The sequence below is a fragment of the Fundulus heteroclitus genome, chromosome 10 (assembly GCF_011125445.2).
Source record: "Fundulus heteroclitus isolate FHET01 chromosome 10, MU-UCD_Fhet_4.1, whole genome shotgun sequence".
Taxonomy (NCBI): domain Eukaryota; kingdom Metazoa; phylum Chordata; class Actinopteri; order Cyprinodontiformes; family Fundulidae; genus Fundulus; species Fundulus heteroclitus.
In genome coordinates this window covers 19,151,635-19,173,042 of record NC_046370.1, presented here as the reverse complement: position 1 = coordinate 19,173,042, position 21,408 = coordinate 19,151,635, and the positions used below count along the sequence as shown (strand labels likewise).

General features: G+C 40.5%; 1 protein-coding gene across 1 annotated transcript; it reads right to left on the bottom strand.

Moving 5' to 3' along the window:
- adam8b (ADAM metallopeptidase domain 8b) lies at positions 1-19,967 on the bottom strand. Its single transcript, XM_012877047.3, has 22 exons — positions 19,815-19,967; positions 15,952-16,058; positions 14,885-14,958; positions 14,722-14,797; positions 13,629-13,705; positions 13,156-13,366; positions 12,528-12,593; positions 12,057-12,119; positions 11,808-11,974; positions 11,646-11,727; positions 11,428-11,567; positions 11,148-11,334; positions 9,806-9,895; positions 8,411-8,609; positions 7,739-7,841; positions 7,479-7,644; positions 7,319-7,399; positions 7,080-7,164; positions 5,007-5,130; positions 4,781-4,940; positions 2,745-2,795; positions 1-1,092 (listed from the first exon to the last, which is right to left on the bottom strand). The coding sequence occupies exons 1-22, from the start codon at positions 19,837-19,839 to the stop codon at positions 964-966; spliced, it is 2,463 nt and encodes an 820-aa protein (XP_012732501.2). The 5' UTR covers positions 19,840-19,967; the 3' UTR covers positions 1-963.
- Between the last annotated feature and the right edge of the window lie 1,441 nt (positions 19,968-21,408).

Sequence of the window (21,408 nt, the reverse complement as noted above, 5' to 3'; positions counted from 1 at the left end):
AACTGCCCATTATGCCAATCACCACACAGGTGGAGTAAAGGGCGCTTTATTTGTTGCCAACAAAAAGGTTTTTACATTCAGTCGGTCATTTCTAAACACAGTGTGAAGCTAAATGAAATATTTTGTGTTATGATAATAGTTATAATTTTATATATCCCAAAGTATAAAAAAAATACCATTGCTAAAAGTCACAGATAAAAGGGATCTGGATTAAACCCAGATCATCTGAACTTTACAAAACCTCCCATGTTATAAAACGCCACAACTTTTCAAGTACAAGCAATACACAAAACGATGGTTCAGGAGCTCCTTCTGACGGGGGAGGAGGCTGGAGTGAGACTAAAAGGAGTTAGTGGAGGTGTTTCAGGCATCTGATCGGGACAACTCGCTTTGGAGGTTAACTGGGGACGTCCCGCAGGGAGGAGAAACCAGAGCTGACCCAGAACTCACTGAAGCTGGTTTCCCTCCTCTACCTCTTACCCCATGACCCAGTTCTGGGAAACAGAGGAGAGGAGGAGGTCTGGATCCTTTCTGCGGAGTTTTATCAGGCGCCAAAGGAGGCGTGCATCTGGCCCATGTCTCCCAGATATTCAGACTCATTTAATCATAAAATGGCAGGATAGTAAGTTATAGTTATAGGTAATTCAAGTTAGCATCCCAGCATCCATTGCTGAACGGCCAGCAGCGTCTAAGCAGCCGCTAAAACATAGAAAGTGATCAATAGGAGGGGAAGGCTGTCCGCTTTTCTAAAGACGCAGCCTCAAGGAAAAAGAAATAATGTTGGCACACTGAAATAAATACAGCAAAATCAAATTGCAGTTCAGCATTCAATATAAAAAAAATGCAGGACAGAGGATTTTTGTTTTTACAAACACACATCCATAAAATATTTTTTTTTAAAAGTCACTGCTGCACAGCAGCAGCTCTGTTGTTATTTTCAACCCTCTGAGATAAATCAGTACGTCATACAGGTCTGGTGAGTCGAGGCTTCGCTGGAGGCTGGGGAGGAGGAGGAGGCTTGAATCTGGCAACCGGAGGAGGGGAGGGTTTGACCGGAGGTACTGGAGGAGGGGACGGTTTGGTTCCATGAATCTGAAAAACAAGATAAGGAAGAAGATATGTTTAAAAAGCTTCTACTGATAGTAAAAACACTTTGTTTCAGAGTTTTCTGGCTGCTCAGAACCCGTCATTGTGTAGATGAAGAATAAATGCTTTTATTCTGAAGAACCTATAAAAAGCTAATCCTGTTTAAGGTAAGAAATTCCTTTATTGTCCCACAATGGGGAAATTCAGGCTTGAGCGTGGCAAAGAGACAGTTATACATAGTTTATAGAAGTGAAAAAACAAGCTAATGGAATATAATTAGTTCTAAAGCAGCAGAGGATGAGCTTTATTAGAAATGCCAAAAATAAAAAGTAAAAATAAATACCATTTTGCAGTTCTTGATAACTCCAAAATGTAAAATAAGGTAAAAAAAAAGATGAAGAATTCAAGTTAAACAGTGGAAAAACTCCCGCCTATTCACAAAATGATATGAGATAATATGCATGATAGTACAGCAGCATCTCGGAGTAGCTAAGGCGTGTGCAAGTGTACCTTAGCATCTGAGAGACTGTAAACAATTCATGATCAAATCAGAACCTGTGCAACATTAGCATGTTGTAAAAAGTTATTTAGTCTATTGTGAGCAGCAGAGATTGTAAAGTCTAGCAGCAGCTGGGAGGAAGGACCTGCGTAAACGCTACTTTGAGCATCTAGAATGCAATAGTCTATGACTGAAACTGAGTTACTCACATCCACTTCTTCCTCCGTTCTGAACTTTTTATCTCAGACTGGGGATTTCTAACGGATTAAAAGACACAGTGCCTTGTAAAAGCGTTTACACCTTCTAATGCAAACATATCCGCATTTTATCGTTTAGACGAAAGCAAGGCAAACATGTGGAAGAAGGTGCTCGTCTGGTCAGAAAAACTGCACGTCCTCCCTGAACGCGTCGTCCCCATGGTGACGGCAGCATCATGCTGTGGGGATGCTTTTCTCCGGTTAGGAGAGGGAAGATGGATGGAGCCTAATACCGGACAACGCTGGGAGAAAAACGGTAAAAGGCCACAAAAACTGAGTTTCACAGATGTTCTTAATATGTGAAAATGCAACAAGCTTTAAAGCCTATGAAGACTTTTGTCTGTGCTTTATTTAATAGAAACAGATTGTTGTCTGGTGCAATGTAAAATAGAACAAGAAGCTGATGTAGGAGTAACTCCAGTCATTAACTCGTATCTGGTGCCCCAGAGGGACCAAAAACGATCTGTTTGCAGGTAAGCACAACAATATATATCTTCAGACTATGTAGTACTAAAGCTGCAGACCGTGTCCAAAGTCCCTAAATCTCCCACTAGACGCTTTAACAGCTTTTCTATGTTGAAAGGAAAACTAAATTGAGACTAAAGATCTCTTCACGCCCTCCCCTCATGTGGCTCAGCTGAACTCAACACTATCATGTCTCCTGGCCACAAGGAACGCTTCAGTCATCGCCGTCTGGGATGAAACAGGAAAGTTTGGCTTGAATGATTCACTTTGAAGTGGTGACAGATCTGAGAACCACATAAAGGTGCCGCAGCAGTCTGAGTCACAAACCCGTCACACCTCAGTGAACGTCTGAGGAAACATGCTTTTTCTTGGCAGAGATCAGATCTATTTAAAGTGATTAAAAAACATTACGTATGACTAACTTCAGACTGACTCACCTTTGGATTGATCAGAGGAGATAGAGGTTTGGATGGAGGTGCAGGTTTGGCCTGTGGTGAAAAAGAATCAAATCAAATCACTGATGTGTTTTTAATCTCTCTTTAAATACCAACCAGTTGCTCAAACAAGTTAGATTTTCTTCACATGGAACCTAAGTAGTTAATACAACAGTTTACTTTAAAACAGCAACATTCCTGCGACTCTTCAATACCAAACCGTGTTTATAATTCCTCTTTTCCAAGTCAAATCTCTGTTGTTTGGATGAAAGTAGAGACATTTTTATGTCTGCCAGTGAAAAGCACAAGCCACCAATGCCCAAGGCTCTCTGATGTATTTCCTGAAATCTAAGTTTATTCTTTAGCACTGACTAAAAAAGCTTCTTCTGCTTCTATAATTTGTCTTTTCCTAGACCGTTGCATAAGTTTACCAGTTCCAACAAGAATGTGCCTTAAAATGCAATACCGCTGCTGACCACTAGGTCTAACCCTGAGACATGCTTGCTGCAGAGGAAGTTTTAAATGACATTCAAAGTCAACCTAGTCTGGAATCTCTTCTTTAGCAAACGTTGTTTTGCTGATATTTGTCTTCAAATATTTATACAGTAGATGGGACGCACCAAGGTACTGGTACAAGGTATCGGTTCGAAGTCCTACATTTCTAAATGATCAGATCTCTGACAAAACTTGACGGACAGAAGCAATGCTAATGTTATCTCCCACTAAAACGCGGCTATCGGCAAAAAGGGGGAGCTGACGATGATAAGTTCAAGACATCTACAGAAACAAGTGAAACTCTGCATCTATTGGGTAAAGCCAGGCATACACTGTACGATATTTTCAGTCGTTGTACTAATATACAGCTGAAACTGTACGACGAAACCGCAGGGTTTAGAAGTTCACTGCTCCCCACATCTGTTCTTACACTGTACAGCCCGACACTCTGATGCGACCTGACTGCTCACACTGTACGTCTAAAAGCCACGTCGGACTCAGCACCGTAGAGAGATGGCGCTACTCAGACTGATCTACCCGGAAGCCAAATGTCAACAGTAGAAGAAGAAAAAGGCGGAAGTGTCGATGCTCGTCGTTAAATATGAGGCTCACTAGAACAAAACGCGCTGCCTCGGCAATTCTAAGTGTTGCTCCTCCGTAGTTTGACTCCATGCCACACGTACCGCCACCATGCTTCTCTCAGCTTCTATGTTTTCATCTGAGAAGAAGAAGAAGAATTCCCTTGTTTGTGCATGCGCAGTGTGCGGGGTTGGGGGAAATCGGCTAATAGACACTCGTAGCTCTGCTTCAACAGCAGGATGCACTCACTATCACCTTATCCGACCGTACGATTCCTGATTGGGAGGTGGTTGTATTAGGCTAATCACCGCTCGTTACCCCATATATACTACACGACACAGAACGCGCGACGCAGCTAAAAACTCGACCCGATCCAAACAATTCTCACACGACTGAAGAATCAGCCCAAAAAGGGCAAACAACCGTACAGTGTATGCCCGGCTTAACGTGTTGTCAGAGCATTATGGTGGCCTTCTACATCAAGTGTTGGAACAGCGTATTATGGCCGACCTGATGACCTGGTTGGGACGAAACATGTGTCTGGGTCTAGAAAAGACAGCATAGACTGCAGCGTCCAGAACATCCTCACCAGCTACACTTTCCTCCAAAGCTTCTGTAAGCTATTGGTTGTTCACCAACTGAGAGAGCCACACCATCCAGGTCTACAGAAACCATCCTAATCAGCTTGGACACAGGTAACTTCCTAATTTTATCTAAATTGGCTTTTGAACTCCAGATTAAAGACTTCTGCTGCTGACTCCATCCTGAGTCTGAATCTCTTTGAAAGATTCAAACCAGCGGCCTCACCAGCTCGGTGAGGCCGCTGTGAGACTCACAGGAAGTCTCACAGCGGCCTGTGAGACTTCCTCACAGGCCGCACAGGAAGCCGAGGGACGTTTAGGTGGGAGGCTGGAGAACAACAATATGTTCTTCTATTATCTATTATCTATTATAGGTTAGTAAACCTGTGGAGGAGGTCTCCTGGGAGTGGCAGAAACAACCAGAGGACTGCAGGCCTGAGTCGAGGTGGACGCCATCAGAGTGGGTTGGCTGATCTGAGGTCTGTCTTTGAGGCCGTTTTCCGGGGACATCGGCTTCAACTGGGCAGCACATGATTGTGTTTTCCTGTAAACACGAGATGTAATCAGCGGGGAGCGTCGACATAAACAACCAGCAAGAAGAGCCGCCTACCGGTTATACGTGTAGCGGTCCCTCGCGCTGCCCTTCCTGCAGCACGTCAGCCCGGCGATCACCAGCGCAATCACCAGCAGGGTGGAGACAGCTGCACATACTGCGGCGACCATCACAGTCTGACCTGCAGGCGTGACGGGCAAAGCGCACTGATACGGTCTATACATACTGAGGTGTTTATCTTTTTTTGAAGCATTAAAAGACATCCTTATCAGACCGCCTCTGTTCGTTTTCCTACAGCAGCCCAGAGGGGACAAACTGAACCCTTAGCCTGGTTTATTCAGTGGTAGTTTAAGATTTCCCTTCATATTTACACAGTGTACCTTAGAGACTCGTGATTCTTAGCCACAGTTTTATTAACAGCCTTTGAGTTTATCTAGTTTTACTTTCTCAACTTTTCACGTTTTGTCACGTTACAAACACAAACCTCGATATATGTTAGGTGGTTTTCTTTTAATTCTGCTTTTGTATTCAGCTACTTTAGCTCTGTGAGCCTAAATAAAACCCTGCCTCAAACATTGGCTAATAAGAGAATAGACTCCATCTGTATGTAACCTAATGTAATCTAATGGAAGAACAAAGGGAACTAAAAGTAAGTAATGATCTTATGTACATTTATGTATTTGTCCTGATTTGAGCAGGTTAAATAAGATGTTCGGCCAATGGAATGAGTATTTTGACCCCTAAAATAAGATAATTAGACATGCTACGCTTGAAATAAGGTGATGAAGATGAGTTGCTTCTATTTTAAGTGCAAAAAATCGAACTTTATTGGTAGATCATCTTATTTACCTGCTCAAATCAAGGACAAATACACTAATCTGAAGACAAATTTTACCTACTTTTTGTTCCCTTATTGCAGTGAGGGTGCTGAAGTTAGATGAGAAAACTAATGGGTTCATGAAGCAAACACTGCACAACGTCCCAACAGTGAAACATGGGAGTGGCAGCATGATTCTGTGGGAACAGCACACTTCAGCAGGGACAGGGAAGCAGCTAGAGGGACAAACCTCTTGGAGACTGTAAAACATTTGGGATCCTAAATATTCAGCCACCGCTACAATAAAGTAGCGTATGTGTCAGTGTTGTAGTACTTGAGTCCGAGACTCGAACTTGAGTCCGAGTCATTAGCTAAATTTAGAGACTCGTGACTTGACTTGGACTTGAGCACTGATGACTCGAACTTGGACTCCTACATTCAGATCATTCTGACTTGGAAATTGAAAAAAAGACTCAACTTTTTTTTTATATCATTAGGCTATGATTTTAATATGTCTATGTACTACATAGGCTATTTATGACAGACGGTTATGTGCAGTTCAAATAAAGCACATTTAAGTTTTGCATATCTGTGAGTTAAGAAGGCAGGAGTGTAGTCATGATGAGCACCGCTAGAGTGAGTTCAGAAGGTAAATTATATATAAAAGTCCATAGTGGGCGCCGTTAGGATGTGCCTATGAGCTGCGACAACACAGCTATGTGGATTTTTTTTTTAGTTTAAAAACATGTAGGCTATGCTTACTTTAGTGCGGAACTTGGACTCGACTTGATCAATAAGGACTCGACTCGGACTTGACTCGGATTTTTTTTAATGACTTGGACTTGACTCGGACTTGAACACTGGAGACTCGAACCTGGACTCGGACTCGAGGCATAATGACTTGACTACAACACTGGTATGTGTTAGAATGGCCCGGTTAAAGTGCAAGGCAACAAGCCTGTTGCAAATCTGTGGCAAGACATGAAAACTGATGTTCACAGATGTTATACATATTTTTTGAATGAGCTTGAACTATTTTGCGATAGAAATTTCCATGTCTCGTGCAAAAGAGACTATCTGTGGTCGGGAATGGGGCATGAACCCAAATGCACGACACATTTTTCAGTTTTATTTGTAAAAACCTTTGAAGCATAAATAAATTTCCCTTCTACTTCGCAGGCCTGGTCTATCGCATAAATCCGTATAAAATGCACTGAGGTTTGTTGCTGCCGGACGACAGAATGTGACAACGTGGTTTAAATACAGCTCAGTTTGTTTGGGTCAAATCAAAAAGGTACAATTTGAAAGCTTACCTTGAGGCATGTCTGCATATTTGATGTCACAGTGCGGTGGAGCCCACTCAGGATTACAGTGGCATTCTTTCTTGTGGTTGCAGACCTAAAGAGAAATTGGTTTTTTTTGTTTTTTTAAACTGAAGTGTCTTTTTAAACTTTCCAACTTTCCATATTTCATTTAATATTATCTAGTTAATCTTTTCGATAATGATAAAAAACAAACAAACATTGGACTACCGACAGAAGATAAAACGAACCCCGTTGTTGTTGCATTTCTCTGCACACTCTTCCCTTTTGCCAAAGACGGAAACGTCCACACATCTGCTGCTGAGACAAACCTGCCAACACACGTTACACCCTGAGAAAAAGATGCCACGGTTGTTGGCGTAAAGAGTCTCCTCCCTGTCCTTTTTGTACCTTATTGTGTCCGCACGTGGTTCCATTGGGCACCATGTCCAAACTCCTGCTTTTATCGACCTCTACGACGAGCCTACACGCGAGGCCGAACACGTTGAAAGCTGAGTGTTTACCTGTGATTGGCTCCTGCCCATCGACACAAAACATAGTCCCGCACTTCAGGTCCCTACAGTAAGACAAACAGTAACGGGAATCAAAAAAATCTGTTGAGAGTTCAGCAGCGTTTCATGTGCACACATCTAATTTTATGTAATACCCACTCAGAGGAACAGGGAATGAAGCCGAGTCCGTTCCTCCCACAGTTGGCACCTTCCTTGCCCTGTCTGTTCAGGTTAAAACACACATCAGGGGCTTCTTTGGCTCCTGCAACAAGAAAAAAAAGTTGTTTATTATGAAACTTCCTATAATTGATGCAGCCATTTGAATATCTAAATGGAGTTACACCACAAAGAACCCTTTAAATATCATATCAGTGTTTGGCCTTCCTTAACCCTATCGTACTGCTGAAGATGTGCTCAAGGCAATATTGGGGTTTTTGCCCAGATTTTCCAACATTTGTAACCCTGCATCTTGTTTAACATTAAGCTAAAATCCTTTAGGAGCATTGCCACTTTTATTTTATTTGCCAGTGACAAACGTGAAGGAACGTTAGAAAGGGAAGTCAGCTGAATCTGAATGTGAAGTTGAATAATTTCAGGATGCAAGACAAAATAAGGTTTCAGGAGAACCTTTGCATGACACCAGTCCACCCGTAGGACAACACAAAAACACACAGAACAAAAAAAAAAACAAACAAAAAAAAAAAAACATGCACGTGCACGCCCAGCATTCATACCCAAGACTTAAATTACAGAAACAAGTTAAGCTGGAGCTCTGCATGCGTGGCGAGAACATGCAGACTGAACGGGTTTCCAGCGGCGCGTGGACAGCACCTTCCCCAAACAGCCTCCAGCACTGGTGCGCTGCTGTGGGACAGCGGCCGTTGTAGCAGTAGCCCGGCCTCTGGTTGTAACAGGGCTTGCCGTTCATCTCAAAGCTGTCTTCGGGACAATCCGGCTCCGCTCCGCTGCAGTATTCGGGCAGGTCGCAGTCACCAGCAGAACTCCTGCATATGCTGCCAGAGGCTTTCAGCTGTGGGTTACAGACACGCCAGGGTGATGAAGACACACGAAACACAAACAGAAAGGTAGAAGAGAAGAAGACAAATGTGGACTTGGAAACAGTAACATTTCAATGTAAACTACAAATGAATTCCTTTGTAAGTGCATTTATCATTTAGAAGTTTGTCTGGTTTAGGTTTGATTCACTCAGATATCGCCGTGTCAAAGGCTGCCAACAAGTCGATGAGGATGAGAAGAGGAGCCACTAACAGCAAGGGGCAGCCGAGAAAGGCTGATCGGAGTGTTTGGGTCTTATTTTGGAAACAGGAAATTCATTTATTGCTGAGGTAATTGGTAGAGTCAACGAGTGACGTTGTTCAAGGCCGAAGGAGACGTGTGTCGACACTTTGGAGTTACCAGAGTTATCTGATGTCATGGAGGATCGAGGATCTTTGAGGGACCTGGCATACATTTTGCAGAGCTCCTGATAAGCTAGCTTGTGGACTAGCAGACCAGAGGCTAAAAAGCATCTCTGGAGCAGCAGCTCAGGGGTAAACCACAGGTTTCAAACGATGGGCTTTCAAAACGGGTTTAATTTGGCATAAGAGAAGGCAAAGATGTCATAACAAGCACTTTAATTTAACCAATGGTCTGCATTTAGTAGGTTTTAGAGTTTAGAGATGATGAGATATTTGTTAAAAACAGTGAATAACCCTATTTAATGAAATAAATATCTTCTGAATGCTCCATTTCAGAAATAATTGGCCTAGTCAAAGACAGGAGTTAAATCAGAATGGGATTTTGTGGCATCGCTTTAAACTGGGAGATTAAACTCCCGTCCTCAAAGGCCGATGTTCTGCAGCTTTTAGATGTGCCACAGGTCCAACACACCCGAGTCAAGTAATCGGGTCATTAACCTGACTGCAGACTGAGGAGCTAATTCAGCCATTTGACTCAGGTATGTAGGACCAAGGCCAAGATAGATTGCTGAAATAAAACAATTCACCAAAGATGTGAAAGAATCACTGCTGGTTATCGCAAATGCCTGCTGACAGGTTTTGCCGCCAAAAAGTGGTGCAAGGATGGTTTGGATTTGTTCCCTCAGTGAATGAAATCATGGTTTTAAAACTCCCTGTGTCCCTGAACTGAAACTGAGAACTTAAAGTCAATGTACTGACTGTAGCTTTTAGATGTTTTTTAAATGACATCACCAGAAGAGCTGAGTACCTGGCAGCTTTCGCAGCATTCTCCGTGAGCACATCGAGATCCTTCAGTTAGGCGACACGTTGAGGCATCGCAACAAGGGTTGTTGCATTCCTGACAGAAAACATAAATATGCAAACATCAGGGGTTCATCTTACAGAGATATAAACGATAAATATACTGAAAAACAATGAAAATATTTCTGTTTGAGCCTTCCAGCCAAGAGCTGTTACAGGTTACTTGGCAATGGCAACGTAAGACCGAGTTTTTTTAAAATATTTTTAAAAAGGTTATCCTGGTTAGCATTAATGTAAAGAGAAAGTCTCTGTATTCCTCTGTGTATATCTGTATATAAAACTTTGCATATTATGACTGAGAAAGCAGAAGTTATGGAAAGAATGGGTCAATTCTATCAAACTTTTACGACCAGATTTGGCTGCAGTCTCTCGTTTATGGAGAAGAATGTAGCAAAACTTATCCTCCGCCCCTTTTCAAGTTTGCGATTAATACATGTTAGTGTTTTGCTGTTTACTTTGTCTGCAGAAACCCTCCAGCCTTTTTTATTTATGCTCAGGGCTTTCTGTGAACGCTATTCCTCTCACCCAACTTGCTCTATATCGTGTTCGTACTTCCCTTAAGGGGGGAAAAAAGTGGCCACTGTTGATATGTTTTTTCTAGTGAATTTGGTGTTGCATCAAACCTTTTGAAAAATAAAGAATTTAAAAAAAATGACAGAAAACAGATACTGAGATGGCACATTTCTGTCATTATGGGTATCACGTAAAATTAGATGTGGGGCCATAATTTAAACTTTTGATGAGATTTGAGGTTTACATTTATTCATGTAAAAAATGTAACTGGCTCAGGGGAGTATAACCTGCAATCAGGACCAAAACAACAGGATAAATTATTTTTACCCCGGTAAAAGTGATGACCTTTGTGTTTCCTCTCCTTTAATTTTTTAACACCTCACCCATAATGGAAATCACTAACTTTCAGTCTTCTTCCTCCAGTGACAACTTCCACACAGAAGAGTGTTATCGCAACATCGCAAAGTAGCGCTTAGCTATGGGGCATTTGCTGATCAAAAAGATGTGGGATTTTTGAGCTTCTGCCCTCCAGAACCCAGTCAGCCTGGTCAAATCAACAACAAATCAACAGATACCTGTAATCATTTCCCAACGCATCTCTAGAAAATATTAGAGTGTGTCAGATTAGGGCAGATTTAGAAGTTTAACTCTCTCTGATAAGCCAGTTTGCTAAAGAATTAATTCTCCCATATGAGGCAGGACTCTGTCGGTATTATTATCAGCTGTAACCTCGGTGAGGAGCCGACACCAAACACTGACCAGCAGCAGGTTTTTACCTGGGCTGTGCCGCAGTCACACTCCTCTCCGGGGTCCAGCAGGGCGTTGCCGCAGCGAGGACCCATCGTGATGGTGCTTATGCGGCCCGGTGAGTGCAGGCAGCTGGGCAGAGCCCGCTCCATGAACTGAGCGAGCTGCCGGATGCTGCAGTCGCTGAAAAAGTCCGGGTAGGCCTGGCCTCCCGTACTGAGCGGAAGTTGGACACAAGAAAGTTAGGATTCAAACATAAATGAAGACGCTGATGTTTAAAAAAAATGGTCTGATGAAAACTGTTCTTACTCCAGCTTTTCGGTCATCACACAGCTGCTGCTGTAAGCTGGCCCACACACACACCCTGCAGCATCATGGGATAGGCCAAAGTTATGCCCCATCTCATGAGCGATGGTGGAGGCAAGGCCGAGAGGGTTGTCGTGGTGATCCTAAAGCAAAGACGGAGATCTGATGCCTTAAAATGTAAGAAAACAAGGCAACTCGTGTGCAACTGTTATCCCACCCACCTGGTTGACTCCCCCTGAGTTCACAGTGCACATGGCAAACTTATTAGCCAGTCCCACTGTGTCTTTATCGAAGTCTTTGCCACTGCGGAAAACAAGAGCAGGCTCAAACTGGTGGCGTGAAAGCGTTTAACGTCTGCACCGATTCCCATCGGCAATCCTCACGTCACAAGCTGGGCGTTGTCGTGCTTTGCTCTCTGCAAGAGCTGCTGGCGCCACACCAGGAACCTGTCCAGAGTCCCGTCCGAGTTTCCGTCCAGGTCGATGTAATCTCTGTCGGTCCAGATCTCCAGGCCCACCAGCATGACGCGGATGTTCACAGAGCGGTAGAGCTGCAGGCCACGGAGGGTAAAAGTTCAGACGCAGACAAAAAGAACTAGATTTCAAAACGCAACATTCGAAAACACACGGCACCTTATCGATGTGATTCACAACGCCAAGAATACGCGACCTGGTGTCCTTTCCGTACCGCTGGTACTACAAGGGGAGGAGAAACATGGTCAGACTTTTTCTCCTAAAGATGCCTTTCTGTAAAATCAATCACACTATGGATTTAGTTTGTCACCTATGGAACATTATGTCATGGTCAGCTTTTCTTAGTTGTAAAATATTATCTAATACAGATTCAGTTCTCACTCACTCAAACACATCCATCTGGTGAGATCAAGACAAGCGTTTTTTTTGGGATACCTCCGTTTGCATTTATCCTGCTGAGTTTTCCTCATTATTTGTGTTTTTGATTAAATGACTCCTTTCTTTACTAATGCCAGCTGATCAGCTGCGTCCTTGTGCCTCTTGCGATTTCACCGACCCGGCATTTTCTCTCTTGACTCTGCTTTGTGTTAGTAAAACACTCGTCACAGAAGAATGAGCAAAAATAATCACCTCAGCGTTGTCCACCACCACGAACAGCTCGACAAACTTCTGGGGACCTGCTGGCGGCTTTGTTTTCTGATTGAAAAAAATAAAATAAAGGAAAATAGTTTGTATTGAGGAGAGAAAAAAATCAACACAAAGCATATAAGGGAAAACTGTGAGATGCTCAGCGAAATTGCAAAAAAAATAAAAATAAAAATCAAAGAGCTCAGTCTAAGAAACTGCAGCCCGCGTTTTAAGCGTTCAGGACTGAACAACGAGACAAAGATCCAAGCAGGGTTTGTTTGGAAAGCTTAAAGCAGAAAGGCTGTTCTGCCTTAAGAAGAACTCAACACTTGCTCAAGTACAGACGGATCAAGCTGAATTATTTAATTAATTAATAACCAACACTGTAGAATCATTAACTTCAGCAATTATTTGGCCAAGCCCCTTAAAACGACACAGCATGAAAAAAACTGCTGAGTCAGACTCTATCGTGAACAAGCCAAGAATAGGAACACATCATATATTCATATACTTTTCATAAGAAATTAGTCTCTTTTCTACAAAATCTTGTCGCGGCTTTTTAAAAGTGAATCAAATGAATCTAGCCAGCCACCAGCTAGATGCCTGATTACTACAGTAAGCACAAACGTACCCAAGATCTAGGCTGGAAGAGGCTTTCTGACTGAGGGCCCGGCTCCTGGTTCTGGTCCTGGTCAAACAGCAGAGTGGTGTTAGTAGAGGAGGCCCTGCCAAACGGTTCTGGCATCTTCAGGTGCTCCCGTCTGTAGACGGCGTGCTCGTCGTCCACAGTCTGTCCCAGAGGCTCTATCAGGTAAACCTGCTGCTGGACTCTCAGGACGCCGCTGGCACCAACACAGCAAAAAAAGCAGCAGAAATTACTAATGTAGACATGGCTTCAGACAAACTATCCATAGGAAGCAACAACAGATGTTTAAAAGGGCAAAAAAAATTAGATTGCTAAAAGCTATCTGAGACTAAAGAAGATGACTAAATATCATGAAGCAACATTTTCTCAACTGCTTTAAGTAACTTTCCGTGGAAACGGTTTTGGGTAAGAGGTGAAACACAAAGATGAAGCAGTGAAAGTGTTTTTCTTTTTTTTACCTGATGCCCGAACAGATCCCCACGCTGACCGAGGAGTCGGGCTCCCCTCGTACATGTCCGTGGTAGAAGCAGTGTTCCTGCAAGGAAACAGTCCAGGCTCCTTTAACAAAGAGCCTCTTTGTTTTCCAAATCCATAAAATCATGATTTGCACGTCTGAAATGTGGCATTTTATTTTCACGCTGGGTCACTCTGGAACAATCTGAGGCCGCATCCTAATACCTATAGACACACATTACTTCATTTACGCGTCTTCTATTGTAGGTGGCTGTGTGGATCCATAAATGACTGCTCAAAAATCCTCTTATTGTGCTGGAGAGACGGATGTTGAACTGATGTGTGGCGCATACTGCACCCCGGCGCTGCCCCTCCCCAACCTGCTGCTGCTGCTGCTGCGCACTGTTAATCAGCTGGCTGGGGGGAATTTCCCAAAGCTTAGAGCGAAAAAACTTTTTTTTCCCCGTCTTAAAACATTTCACGTTATGAAAACAAAACAAAAAAACAAGAGGGTCAAGGAAACAATATAGCAACATCCGTCCGTTTTAATAAGGTAAAGCTTTTTAAAAACTAGAGCTAATGAGCAACTAGCAACATAGGCAACGACAGGATGTCTACCTGAGCGCATAGCCAGCTGACATCAACTTGGGATACCGGTGTTAATTTATAAAAGCATAAGATATAATATTCTGTGCAATTAAACAACAAATATTATGTTTATTCAAGATGTTTTGCTTACGTCTATGTTTCTAAATGAATTATTATTGATATTATTATTATTAGTAGTAGTAGTAGTAGTAGTAGTAGAATAGTATTCAAGGTTATTTCAGCAGTGGTCATAATATAGGTTTATTTTCTGTTTTGAACAAAGCAATTGGATCATGTTATGTTTCATGTAATAATTTTGTGTAAATACTCCATTATTGTAGTATTTCATTTAAATGTTCTTAATCTGGGTCAGGGTGTTTATTGTCTGCTGTAATGGAGCCACTGAGGGAACCTGGTGTTACTGGAGGTGGAGACTGATGTGAAATTCTTCCTCTGAGAACTGCTGCCCTAAAACATTACTCAATAAAGTTTCAAACGGTAAGATTGTACCTCTTTTGGTGATGTCGTCACTCTCTTTCCATCCTCTGTGTAGTAGGTTTCAGTGTAGCTCTCACCCAAGAGATTCCTGTAAACAGAATGAGAGACAGGGTTTTACTCTATTGTGTTTAAACGCTGAGACTCTTTACCTTTAACGTGAGAGTCGGATATTTACCGGTTCTTTTCCAGATGAACGGTGTGGTTTCTTCCTTCAATGATCAAGTCATACTGAACTGTGTCGGGATAAAGCTGCAGAAGGAATAGCCATTCATTACTGTAGAAGTCAGATTGCTTTAAGCTGTGTAAAATCCCAGATATAACTTTAGCTATTTAAATGTTAAATTCAGTACATGGGATCTTTTTTTTCCTCCCTCATTGAAAATGAGGGAGCCTGGATTTGCCAATTCCTGGCCTTGAAATTCAGAAGGTTCTGTGCTGCTGGAGCTTCTGTGCCAAGAACCAGTCCAGGGGACCCAAGCTTCTTGGTAGTATCAGGTTGGTGTCCTGAAAGGGTCGTCATCTGGGGATGCTGCAGCTCTCTGGGGGACCTGAGTGCCCATTTGAGTAATAATGGAGTTCCCTAGAGGCGCGTGATTGGAACGATCGCCCAAATGTGGACATGAGCCGCTGTCAGGTCGTCCATGATGAACTCCAAGTTTAAAAGTAAGGCAATCAGCATGCTTTGTACCAGACCATCTTAGGTCAAAGGTCACCGATCAACTCTGTAGTTGCATCATATGACCTGCAGGCAAATTTCTGGTGTCTTGTTTATGAGTGACTGCAGGTTGGAGCAAGTAATGGCTAGAGGGATCAGGATATCATCTGCTGAATTGTGGGTGTTGCTCTGGTCTGATGCGATGAAGGAAGAGCTCAGCTGGAAGACAAAGCCTTCAATTTACCATGTTCCAACCCTCACCTAAGGCCATGGGATATGAATGCTGACCAAAAAGAAAGGAATCCAGCTAAAATTAGCTTCCTTCACATGGTGACTCAGGTCTGCTTTACAAGTAGGCTAAGCGGCTCCGACAGACAGCTGAAGGGAGCTCGGAGTAGAACCTCAAACATCTGATCAGGATAAATCCAGACGTAGCGTTTTCAAGGTTTTCCATTCATGTCCTAATGGGAGGAGACCTCAGGCAGAGCCAAAACTCACTGGGGGGGATCAGAGTGTACTTGTACTTCACAGCCATGGGTGAATTTGTAAATAACAAATAGAATGATAAATAAGTGAGGTGTCCTCACCTGGTTGTGCTGAAGGCTCCTGGTCCGTCTCTCCTGGCGTCTCTGAGGATGAACAACTTCATACTGCTGCACGTGAGACAGCAGTCCTGAGCTGGAAGTGAAAAGGCCTACAAACAACAAACAGGTGCATCTCAGTACAAAAGAAAATATTTATTTCAATATTTCAATTCAAAATGTAAAGATTTTATACTTTTACAGATTCAGTACACCCAGGGTGATTCTAGAGTTTATTGCATTTCATTTTAATGTATGGGGATTATAGCTAATGTAAGCACAACAATCGCTTTCTCAAATGATATTACAAAAGACTAATAAAAAAGGAATTTTATTTCAGAGATGTTAACCAACTGAAAATTAAATCTAGGTCAATAATTGGTCATGAACTATTCAACTTTTTTTCTTCCACTAAACTTTCAAATAGGGCTGGACGATAATTCAATAACAATATATATATATATATATATATATATATATATATATATATATATATATATATATATATATATATATATATATATATATATATATGATAGAAAAAAATGGTCAATAAAAAGTTTAACAGAATAATAGTTTTCTCTTCCTTTTGCGTTTTACCCATGTAGGTTAATATTACAGTCGTTACATCTTTCCAACCAATCACAAACGCAGACCCAGGAAGGCCCTCTCACCAAGCTCCCCCCGCTTCAAGGAGTTCAGAGAGCACATGTTCTTTTTTCTTTTTTTTAAAACTTGCAGTTTAGGTAAAAAGTTGGTTGAATAAAGGAGTTGTAATTCAGTATTTGTGCGTTTTGTATCTAAAAATAGGTTGCTAAGAAACAATATAAAATGGCCAGGGCTGCACTTATATATATATATATATATATATATATATATATATATATATATATATATATATATATATATTATTAGCATCGATTATTAGCATCGATCCATATGATTTCTGTTTTATCTGTATGCTTTTTCTTATATCGTCCAGCCCTACTTTTAAATAATACGCTTGTATACAGAACTCTGAATGGACAGCTTACTGAGCATTGATTTGGGGACTTGCTTTTTTTTATCAGATCTATAATTTCTAATATAAATATTATTTCACATATATCAATATGTTTTTATAGTATAACTTCTGATTTAAATTCCTATAGCCCACACTTGTTCATCGGGAACCACCGCGTCTAGAAAACACAAAGTTTTAGTAATGCTCGCCATTGTAATCACAACTATGAGAGACTTGCGTTAGCTTAAACTGAAAACGAATTATTTTGCAGTTATTTTACAACAGTAAAACCCTGTTTTACCCATGTCTCAAACACAGCCTGACATCATCTCTGATCCCAACACCTAATGACAGCAATACAAAAAAATCTAATAATAATAATAATAATAATTTAAATAAAACTTTGAATACGTACTACTCTTTATTGTAGTGTATTATAGTTTTTGAACAATTTTTTTATTATTAAAAATCAGTGCTGGGAGAACTAAGTTTTACAGAGAACAGAGATTTTCTCATCTATTTACACTATTAAGCCAGAAATTGTTTTTTTTTTTTTTTTTCTATTTGGGTGCTTTTTTGTTTTGTTTTTTACTTAGCATACAGTCATGGTAGAAACAGGTAACAGTGGTCCTTTACTTGTAAAACAAAGCTGAAATATTACGCGTTTATAACATTTGATCAACTCTATTTCAGATGAACTTTATTTAGTAGGAACAAGAGCCAAAATGAGAAGGGGGTCTACTTTCTGCTGTGGGTGGGAGGAGTTTGGAAAAGCCATGATTGGTCAGATACTCTGGTCCACACTCCAGCACAGTAGATGGCGCTAATGCATCATAACATAGGATGCAACCCGCCAAAAAAAAAATCCAAGAAGAGGACGAAGAAGAAGAGCCACGATGGTGCCCCACCCCACCCCCGTTTAACGTGTTTATTCCTAAAGAGTGAACTGTTACACAATCAGTCATTGTGTTCCTACTCATTTCTACACGCAGAACATCACAATTCAACGCAGAGAAAAGCCTCATCATCCACCTGTCCCCAGTCATGAGTAGCCCAACTTATTCCAATGCCCATATTGCTCATGTGACTCATATAAGCCGACAGAGTATCATAAAACAATGACGTACCTTGTTTGTCATAGAGGTGAGCTCACTGTCAATAAAACGCGTGCCACGAGAGCCGCAAAACATTAAAAAAAAAATGTGTACATTTTCCTGTCTTTGGTAGAAATTTGGATGCTTTTCAACTTCTCAGTTATTGTAGTCCCTGTCATTTTTATAAACTACCTTATATATTGCTGTGCCCTGGGTTGTGAAGGAAAGAAAAGACATTTTGATTGCTGCTACTGCTCTAAACACTACTTGAACAAAAGAGACGTCCTGAAACATTTAGAGTTTAAGTGTCCAAGTTTTAGAGTTAAATCAGAAGCTTCACCGCAACCTTCAGCTGCAGTTTCTCGACCTACAAATGCTCCACCACGGCCTGTCATTTTTTCAATAAACTTGTTTCCAGTTTGCCAGGTTGTTGTCAACAACATACAACTTCAATAAAAATGTATTTTAAATATTTCTCTGAGAACTTCTACATATAGATTTTTTTCCACAAACATTTAGACAATTTGTACAGAACTTTGGAATTTCGGTAATTTTTTATTGAATGAACATGTAACAACATCAAAACTATCAAATAGTTCATGGAACATAAATGTGCAAAGAGTGAATAGAAATATAAAATGTATAATGTAATGTAATGTAATGTATAATGTATCCATCGTTTTCCTTCCTCTTCACATTTTTCAAACAACAATTGATTACCTATTTAAAACAATTTTTTAAAAAACAATTTATATTTATATATATATATATATATATATATATATATATATATATATATATATATATATATATATATATATATACACACAGTTTATATAAACAACCGCACATATCTAGAACAGCCTCACACCCATCAATGGCGCAGATAGTAGCAGTGATGCTGTTTTTTGCTACGCTGTTTATTATGACACCCAGCAAACTTAAACTCCTCCCATAAACTACTCTGACCAATCACGGTTCACAAACCCCTCCCATAAACCAATTCGACCAATCACGGTTCTCCCACACTCCCTGCCTCCCACAGAAGCACCTCCCCCTATTTACTGCAGCTTTGTGACAGAGTGCTAATAACAAGAACCTGAGGATAACATTTAAAACAGGGTTTAATGAGTTAACTACACCAAAGGGGATGTAGATGTGAACATAGTCTATACACAAAATAGAAATAAGACAGATTGCTAAATTATCAGTAGTGGTTTGTTCCAGTCTATATCTGTTTTCATCTGCTGAACACTAAAGCAACCTTTTACAACTAAACTTGCTTTGAAGTGGAGTTCAATTTGAGCCGTTTTTTTTATATGTGATTTGGGGCCTAAAACCTGCATTAAAAACAAAACATTATAAATATGCCAGTAACTTTACAATGTTTTTGCATGATGCAAACTTATAAAGTTCAAAATAGGTACAATTATTGACACATTATGTCGGAAAAGGTCCTGTTTAAAAATGGCATGTTGATAAAAAGTGTTGGGTGACTCCTAGTTCTTGACCTTATCTAAAGGCAGACATATGTTTGGAGGGAAGCGCAGTCATAACAACCTGACCATAAAACGACCTAAAACAACCAATAGTAACTGTGAGTATATAACTTAGACATTTTGCCCCATCTTTTTTTAATCCTCATCTTGTCTTTTCAATATATTTCATCCCAATACATTTTTGTCGCTACAATTAAAACCCTTCGACTATAAGTGGAGAAGCAAATATGACGTTTTAACTTTTTTTTATGTTAAAGATAAATAAAAACTTACTTAAGACCAGGCACAGAGACAGCATGTTCTCCCCGAAAACTAGCAGAGGTCTGCCTGCCCACCGCCGCTCTTCTCACGGCTTACTTTGCCTTGAATCATCGCTGAAGCCCCGCCTGGAAGTGACTCCATCGCATTTACCGAAAGTAACAGAAAGCATCAAACGCAGCCGCTGTGTCACTTCCGGTAAAGGACCTTTCAAAATAAAGCCAAAACGTTGTTGTTTTTTCTACAGACAAGGGGATTGGATTGTTACTTAAAAGATATACCGATGAAACGCATATAAAAAATGAACAATTTGATAAAAAAATATATATAAATATGTCTAATATTTAAATTTAATAAGGGGAACTACTATTTAGAAATATTATACATTATTTCGTTCCAAACATTCTCCTATGGGTTGTGACTTACAGCAAAGGAAAATGCTCGTCGGAAAATCATACAAGACCAACGAAATACTATATAATCTGTCCACGCTGTGCAGTACATGAACTCAATATTTGGTTGAGGATTGTGCACCTTTTTTTTTTTTTTACCATACTGATTAATGTTTGGGTAAAATTCCCTATGATAAGCCAGCTTCTTTAGCTACAAAATTTTATGGCTTACCTGCTTTTAGGAAGATGTCAGTGATCATCTGCTGGACAACTGCCAACTTAATAGCCTACGTTATGATTACAAGGACCATAACAAACCATTTCTTTATGAAAGATCTTTCTTTCCAAATTGGTGCTATATTGACATTTCTGATAAACTTAATTTTGTGTTTTCATTAGCTGTAAGCCATACTCTTTAAACCTAACGGATAGAAGTGTTTAAGATTTTTATTTGAAAGCGCCTTTCACGTCACTCAAGGACGCTGTAGAGATCAAGCAGCATAAAACTATAAAGCAAGATAAAACAACAAATCCATCTCATTGTATACTTGATCTGTTTCATTTCTGGGGGTGGATTAAGTAATATAACTTTTCCATAATGTTTTAACTTAATGATATGCACCTGTAATCGGCTGACTTTAAAAAAAAGAAAAAAAAAAAACTTTATCCCTAAATGTTCAACAACACAATGTCAGGTCTATTTCAATTAAATATTTAAAGTTTAAGCTTGATTGATAACTTCTGAAACAAATCTGCATGACCTTTTCATCATTTTCTTTGAGCAGTCAGATATTTAAGTTAATTTCTGGTGACATGTTGCTCTCCAGTTTTCAAGGTTATTTCTTGAGTATCCAAAATCTTAAACTGCATTAGATAAAACACAACTTTTCTTTTTAAATCACACAGCTTAAGGTTTAAATCCAACTCCAGGTTTCTGATAAAAGCTGCAACAAACTCATGTAGCACTGAAGAAAACGCTGGATTTTTTTTTTTAATCGAACCTTGAAAAGGCATATTGTCATGTCTGACACAAAGTCAGCAGAATTATCTTCAAGAAACCTTCTTATAATCAGCAGTCGTTCCTCACTTATCTCTGGAGGTTTCAGATATTTTATTGGCCCCCACCACAGACATAAGCCTACGGTGACCTTCTTATATGGATTCCTACTTTTAGCCCAGTCTAGCGATTCTGACAATTTAAAGAGAAGTCTTTGCGT